General features: G+C 46.6%; 1 protein-coding gene across 1 annotated transcript; it reads left to right on the forward strand.

Moving 5' to 3' along the window:
- The first annotated feature begins 436 nt into the window (after positions 1-436).
- Positions 437-5,806, forward strand: LOC311245678 (G-protein coupled receptor 22-like). Its single transcript, XM_084335618.1, has 3 exons — positions 437-825; positions 2,319-3,697; positions 4,369-5,806. Exon 3 carries the CDS (start codon positions 4,373-4,375, stop codon positions 5,705-5,707), a length of 1,335 nt encoding a protein of 444 aa, XP_084191744.1. The 5' UTR covers positions 437-825; positions 2,319-3,697; positions 4,369-4,372; the 3' UTR covers positions 5,708-5,806.
- The last annotated feature ends 2,612 nt before the right edge of the window (positions 5,807-8,418 follow it).

Raw genomic sequence — 8,418 nt, forward strand, 5'->3', positions numbered from 1 at the left:
GCAGCCTGTGGGTTCAGTGTGTCTGAGAGAGTGCTGTGTTGAAACCTGACGGTACAAAGCTGCTGTATATCAAATCCACATTATATCAGAGTCACTGGCAGGCGGCTAGGTGGGGGGCTGGGTGGTGGGGGCACAGAGGACAGACCCAGAACAAAAGGAAATATAGCTCCTCTGTATGGAGAGGAAAGGGTTAAACCTATTACAAGAGACCAATCAGGGCTGGGGCAGCACTGCAAACCTCCGCAGTGAGAGAGCGAGAGAGAGAGGAGGGAGAGAGAGAGAGAGAGAGAGAGAGAGAGAGAGAGAGAGAGAGAGAGAGAGAGAGAGAGAGAGAGAGAGAGAGAGAGAGAGAGAGAGAGATACTAGGAGCTTGGCCGCTCCTCTCCACACAGTGAGCTGCGGGAGAGAGCGCAACAGAGAGACAGCAGAGTGAACGAGATGGAGAGCGTACCCGCACTGATCTGCATGGATAGGTAGAGGAGGGGGGGGGGGAAGAGGAGAAGAATCCCACACTCATCCTCGTCAGGGACTGATCTCTGTGGAGTTGTTGTTATTTCTTCTGACTGTCCGGGGACTGAGGACACTGGTAAAGGAGGAAAGCAACATCTGTCTGTTGCATGACCCTCGCACGCCTGTCCAGATCCAATCCTGATCCTGGCTTTGGTGTTAACTGCTGGAGGAGGAAGCAGTGGAGATAAACCATCTGTTGGTGTCCGCACATCCAAATAAGATTGTTTTTCCAGTACTGGAGGCAGAGGAGGGGGGTGACAGCATGGGCAAGGGCAGTGGACCGGCTCTGGAGCACCTGTGTGATTTCCCTGCTTGGTAAGCATCTCTGTGTGTTTTCATTGGGCACTTTACTGAGATTTACGGCGTATACCCTCTGACTACCAGAGTGCGTGCGGCAGGCAGCGAACACAGAGCTCAATGCCAAATATCTCTGTGACCTGTCAAATGTGAAGGAACTGGAGGGCGCGGAGGTGGACAGGTACGAGATTTATGATGGAGTGACTTCAGTCATATACTGTAATTAGGAGAAACTCTTTCATCGTGGAAACGCATACAGTTGTGTTTAAGAATGAATTAGTTTGTATTTGATGGATGTGCATTTCGTTCAGCTTACATTTTGTACGATTTCATTAAGGAAATAGACACATTTATCTCTGTGTGTGTGTGTGTGTGTGTGTGTGTGTGTGTGTGTGTGTGTGTGTGTGTGTGTGTGTTTTTTTTTTTTTATGTGTAAGAATTATCACCAAAGGTGATGCATGTCTCTGATTTGAGTATATCTTACTTATCTTTTGTATATCGTATATCTTACTGCTCCAAAACATCAACATCATTAAGTATGAACGAATGTGCCTTCTCCCAATGTTTCTTTGTGGTGCTTAAATTAAACCAAAGTAAGAAACTCCCCAACGGAAAAGAGATAGCTGCCATCCATGCAGATTTTCAGGATAATCTCAGTTTCACTGACATAATATCTTATTCATTATCTATTATATCTAGTTAAAAGCAATGTCACATTCAGCACAGTCACACAGGACCTGTATAAAACACATACTGCTCATGTAAACTGCCATCACTGTGGACCTTAACACACACACGCTTCTGCATCCTGCATGCCGGTGATAGACACAGCCATCACTAAAGCACGCGACTCACCGGTTGTAAGTGCTGACACTCTGTGGCATAATAAAGTGGAAGGATCACGCACATCACTCTCTAGACGAATGCCATGCAGGCATGTCCCTCTCACGAGTGAACAGGGATCTGTGACAGTATGAGGATATATGAGGACATGTGAGAAACATACTGCTCCAGCTGCACGTTCATCACCCTAACATGAAGAATACATGACCCCCTCCAACAAACAATAACACCCCCCGTCATCACTATTACGGTTGTATTCTTGAATTGGCATGCATTTACCTCTATCATCAGTGTATAACAAGTTACATTATCCTCTAATCATCTAAATGCGTTTTTTTTTTTGGGTCCAATGGGAGATGTAGTCGACGTAAGATGTCGCTATCAGATGTTTATGTAAACACATCAACATTGCTTCTGTTTGTCTTCCCGCCCCCCATGGAAATGATTAGCGCCAGTATTATGCGAATTCTGCCAAAGACGGTGTAGTAGAGTGCATCAGCCGGTACAGACAACACGATGAGGCACCAGAGGCGTGCTGCTATGCTAATGAGACGCTCCTTGTCGTCTCTCTGAGCTGAGAGAACGGGTGTTTATTTAATCTAATGCATCCCCCCTCTCTTTATTCTCAACACTCAACCTCTCTATCTCTCTCTCTCTCCTTAATCCAGGATACTGAGTAAGGAGGGGTTGTGTGATTGAAGGACAGATGGATGATGTTGTGTGTCGTCCCCGGGTCCTCCTGGTCCAATCACTGACCAGGATTTCAGCATACGGTGATCAGTGAGGCAGGGTCTTGCCTGATGAACTCTCTCATTGCCTACTCATGAAGATGACCTACTAGTCAATTTCTGAATCAATTTCCCCCTCCTTTCACTCACCAGTCTCACTCACTCACACACACACACACACACACACACACACACACACACACACACACACACACACACACACACACACACACACACACACACACACACACACACACACACACACACACACACACACACACACACACACACACACACACACACACACACACACACACACACACACACACACACACACACACACACACACACACACACACATTATTGTGACTAGATGCATATACACACATGAGCTATCCTGCTCGGTCACCAGTGATTGCATGCACACTACCATGCCATTTCACATGTGCAGGGGTCAAAGTGAACAACTGTGCTCCATTTCCAAGTCAATGGCCACGAGAAATCAGCGTGGGGAGAGACGGATGAGAGAGCTGGGGAGTGAAGGCCTGTTCCGTTAGCGGTCCCAGGGGGGGGGGGAGGACCTGTACCCTGCCCGGACTCACTGGCCTCGCTGAGACGTACGTGGGACGTCGTCCTCACCACACATGGTGTGGATTTGGGAATATACTGACAAGCGTTGCCTCTTTGGAATAACGTCAATGGATGTCGATATATTTCAACCAAAAATACTTTTGTGATCATTATCTGCCCCTGTTGGGGACACCCCTTTGCTAAAAGTGAGGATTTGGATTGTATTATGCACAGTGCATTCCATCCCAGTGCGTCTCTTTGTTTTGTTGGTCGGTTGGGTCTCTCCTGCCTGGGAATACCATGAGTTTATAAACAGGAGATGGCTCCGACAGTTTATCCGTGATCCACTCATCCGACAACGCTCCCACCATCGCCAAAACAAACAGACCAGACAGAGAGAAAGAGGGGGTAAGAGACTGTGGAGGACATAGGCTTTTCTCTCTCTCTCTCTCTCTGCCGCACTGTGGAGGGAGGGGGGCTTGTGCTGTGGTTGTGCTGCTCGTCTTTAGGGTCAGGGGAAAGACACTGGCTGCGGTCTGAGGACAGGCAGACGGACAAACAGACAGGTGCTTCTCCAGCCTCTCTGGGAGGAAGCAGAGGTGTGGAGAGAGGAGCCTGGGCTCTGGTCGAGCGGAAACCCCTGCTCCCTGGGGATAGTGCTATGGAGTGAGGCTGGTCTCTGTGGATGCGACATGGACTCTCCAGCCTGATCACAACCCCCTGGGGCTCAGATAGTGCTGGAGGGAAGGGTACGTATTGTCTATGATTCTATTCCTAATGTCTCAGGGACATGAAAAACCATATTTGCTTCATCATTGTTTTCATTCTGGAATAAGACACGTTATGTCGTGGAATTCACAAAGACAGCAGCAGACACACACACAGTCAATCACGCGTATGTGTCCATTTGAATTGTACAGTATTGTTGTGTAGTGTTGTTAATGCTGTAGTGTGATGTGGTTACCACTGTCCGATCAGGATTGGTGATGACAGAGGAAGCATCTGGTGGCCGCGGCGTGGTTAGGCATGCCACGCACGTAGTGAAACAATCTCATCTGCAGGGCATGCTGGAGGGGGGGGGGGAAAGTTACAGCCCTTTTTTTTCTTCTTTTTTTTTTTTTTTTAAAGCTACGGCTCTTAGCATTTCTCATTTCAACTCGAGCGTCCCCTGATCATTTGATAACTGGCAGCATTACCTCTGATGGGATTTCACAGATAAAAGGATCCTTTCATTTGGCATTGCAGGAACAATCTGGTACCTCCCAGTCCAAGCCAGCATTTGAGATTCATATGAAGTAGCCTCCAGGTTCCTGTGAGGTGTTCCTCTAATCACGACCCACACAGTCCAACACCAACCTCTCTCTCTCTTTTCTCTACCCCCCCCCCCTCTATGTTCTCCCTCTTTCAACCCTGCCTACAGGATAATGCATATCCTTCCCCGTCTGGAAGAAGAAGCCACCATGAGCAACGTTACGGTCACAGACAACACTGAGCCCATCAGCCACACCATGAGTCCGGCCACTCCAAACCCGTACCCCATCAGCTTTCAGGTCTCCATCACTGGTTTCCTCATGCTGGAGATCGTCCTGGGCCTGAGCTCCAACCTCACCGTGCTGGCCCTCTACTGCATGAAGTCCAACCTCATCAGCTCCGTCAGCAACATTGTCACCATGAACCTCCACGTGCTGGACGTGTTGGTGTGTGTGTGCTGCATCCCTCTGACCATAGTGGTGGTGCTGCTCTCCCTGGAAGGAGACACGGCCTTGGTCTGTTGCTTCCATGAGGCCTGCATCTCCTTCGCTAGCGTAGCCACGGCTGCCAACGTGCTGGCGATCACCCTTGACCGATATGACATCTCAGTCAAACCTGCCAACCGGGTGCTGACCATGGGTCGTGCCTTGTCTCTGTTGACCGCCATCTGGGTGCTGTCCTTTGTTAGTTTCCTGGTGCCGTTCATTGAGGTGGGCTTCTTCGCCCGTGGCCAAGCTGAGCTGAACCAAACGGTGGTGGAGACAGTAGTCAACCACAACCAGTACTACACAGAACTTGGCCTCTACTACCATCTGCTGGCCCAGATCCCAATTTTCTTCTTTACAGCCATTGTCATGCTCATCACCTATTCCAAGATCCTGCAGGCGCTCAACATCCGTATCGGTACACGTTTCCACGCCTCGCAGAAGAAGAAGGCGCGCAGGAAAAAGCGTCCGTCCATGACGGCCATGACAACAACACAGCAGGAGGCCATGACAACACAGCAGGAGGCCCCGGACGGCCCCCAGAGCAGCGGCAGCAGACACCCCACGCTGGGGATGCGCACCTCGGTGTCGGTCATCATCGCCCTGCGCCGGGCCGTCAAGCGACACAGAGAGAGGCGCGAGCGGCAGAAACGGGTGTTCAGGATGTCCCTGTTGATCGTGTCCACCTTCCTGCTGTGTTGGACACCCATCACGGCACTCAACACGGTCATCCTGAGCGTGGGTCCCAGCGACCTGACGGTCAAGCTCAGACTGGGCTTCTTGGTCATGGCCTATGGGACCACCATATTCCACCCTCTTCTCTACGCCTTCACCAGGCAGAAGTTCCAGAAGGTGCTGAAGAGCAAGATGAAGAAGAGGGTGGTATCCATCATCGAGGCAGATCCGCTGCCCAACAATGCCATCATCCATAACTCGTGGATAGACCCCAAGAGGAACAAAAAGGTGACATTTGACGACAAAGAGGCCAGGCAGAAATGTCTGTCCTCTGAGGATGTGGAGTGAATTAACTCGTACCTTAGGACATACGTTCAGTGACACAAACCATAATTTCTCATCAGGTTGTAAAAAAAAAAAAAAAAAAAAAAAAAGGGAAAGGGAAAACATTTATCCAAAGCAGTGTAAAGAGTATGTGTATTAGAATGTACAAATACCAGAGGAGGATAATATATGACTATTTATTGAGAAATACAAAGTAGGTTTCATAGATATACAATATAATGTACTGTAGATATTGCATGGCTTTTTGTAACAGTAGCAATATACATTGTGTACATAATGCACAGTATGATGATATTGAGGTATACAATTAGAAAAGTAGGTATTGTTATGTATAGTATGTATATTTATAATACATTTTGTGTTCACTCATCTAATGTAGCTAAAGGCCCCATATTCTCACCCTCCCGCCAGTTGTTTTGGTGTCGTGAATCTGTTAAGAGGCGAATTTCAACCGTAATCGAATTTCAACCTTAATCCTATTGTTCTGTTGTGAGGAAGTCATAAAGCGAACGTAAAACTGCATAAAATATAAAACATAAAGAATACTAACGTGTCCAGTGTCTCTAGAGAACCCTCGGCCACATGAACGCCACTGAATGACTGAACTGCAGACGCTATGTCCTTAAAAGAACACGCCAACATTTGGGGAAATTAGTTTACCGTCTTCTCCAGAGAGAGACAAGAAGATGGATACCAGTTTCCTCTCTGTGCGTTCAGTAGAAAGCTATCTGGCTGCATGTTAGCCTAGCTTAGCACAATGAATGGAAGCGCACATGACCGGTTAGCCTTCGGGAGAGGTGTTAGTTGGACAATGCCTAGGCTAACCGGTCATGTCCGCTTCCATTCATTGTGCTAAGCTAGGCTAACATGCAGCCAGATAGCTTTCTACTGAACGCACAGAGAGGAAACTGGTATCTATCTCTGGAGAAGACAGTAAGCTAATTTCCGAAAATGTTGGCGTGTTACACTACCGTTGGAAATAGTAGAGTAAATAGCATCGGGGGGTGCTCTTGAGACACAGAACACTGTACAATTGTATGTCCTCCTCACAACAGAAAACAATATAATTAAGGTTGAAAATGTGCCCTTTAACAGCTGTGGAGTAATCTCATTCATCACTACTGTACACCACCTGAGACTGCAATCCCCAATGACCTCAGACTTGCTTCATAGGAACCCTATGGAGCAAAAGGACTTTAGATTGGGTCTTAGTTTTTAAGAGTGCACACGAGGACACAGCAGAGAGAGATGGGAGGGGGAGACAAGCAGAAACAAACAAACAGTACATGATCTGACAGGTTTTAGCGAGAGATAATGGAAGGAGGGATGAAGTGGTGATGAGTGCTATGCTGCTAAATCAGAGGCCTTGTGGGAATTGTTGTTTAGGACCGTGACTTACAGGGCTAAAACAGAATACACACATTCCAGAGAAACTACACCATGGTTCTCATCCTGCTTGACATGAAGCAGATACCGCCAAAAACTGTGTCTGTTTTGTTTTAACGGTCAGCAACTGTGAGGCAAGCGGAAAACCATAGGGGTCTTATATTTTGGTATGATGAATAGAGAATATCAGGATGGGGCAGGGTCTGTTGGGGCGGGATGCACTCGTAACCTATCAATTCCTTGTCACTCCGCTTTGTTTACATTATGTTGCTACATTGCATCAATCACAGTAATATAACTGAATTTGCAACTGAGCAACCCACTGCTCCATTTTTCCATTCTACACCAGCAAAACAGGAAACTAATAGGCACGTGTTACTGATACAATTGCTGATAAAACTGTTGTATAATAGCAGTAATATACTTGATCATAGCACAGCAGAGCCAGAATCTCACGGTATAGCACTCCCTCTTGTGTATTATTGCTTATTGTCCTCAAAAGCTACTTGGAACAACCCAATTAAACAGTGTTGGAATATGTTTTTATTTCTGCTTTAATGAATACCTTGAAAATGGTCGTCTCCAATTAGCTAAACCCAACAACTGCAGTCCGAAAATACAGTTTAACCCTAACACCTAATCAAATATTCTTTTGGCAACACACAATAGAAGATAATGGAGTTTTGCTTCCGTGCCCAGCTAACAACATCTATCAATGGTGTGAGTCTGCCTTTATTTGTCAAGGCATACAACACTGTGAAATTGTGTAATTCAGAAAGGCAGAGCGTTCTTTACTCAACTTGGTCTGTGAACCATGTCTCCCCAAAATAAGAATGAAGAATTATTTGTATTACACACTAGCGGGATAATTTATAATTATAATAATAATAGTGACCCTGTCAGCTTATTACATTCAGGTTCTTATAAAAAGAGATAATGAAGTGTAGCCTGGCTGCCCACTAATAGACAATCTAGATGCGGGCGGTAATGTGCATATTACCATATAAAACCACGCTCAGTTCGCCTGGGTTGTTACCTTATGGTTGAAGGAGGAAGAGCATGCGTGCTCATGCAAACACACACACACACTCACAAACACACACACACACACACACACATTAACATGCACTCTTAATGTTTACACACAGACTCAGACATTCACAGGCATTATCATGTACACACACATTCACATCTATTCATAATGAACAAACACGTGACTGAACAGACATTCACATTCATTCATAATGTTTACACACACACACACACACATTAACATGCACTCTTAATGTTTACACACAGACTCAGACATTCACAGGCATTATCATGTA

This window comes from Notolepis coatsorum (genome assembly GCF_963971535.1).
Source record: "Notolepis coatsorum genome assembly, chromosome: 18".
In the NCBI taxonomy this organism is placed as follows: domain Eukaryota; kingdom Metazoa; phylum Chordata; class Actinopteri; order Aulopiformes; family Paralepididae; genus Notolepis; species Notolepis coatsorum.

What these genes read in the sequence shown, in the direction of transcription:
- LOC311245678 (XM_084335618.1), top strand. Translation starts at nt 4,373, where the DNA reads ATGCATATCCTTCCCCGTCTGGAAGAAGAAGCCACCATGAGCAACGTT.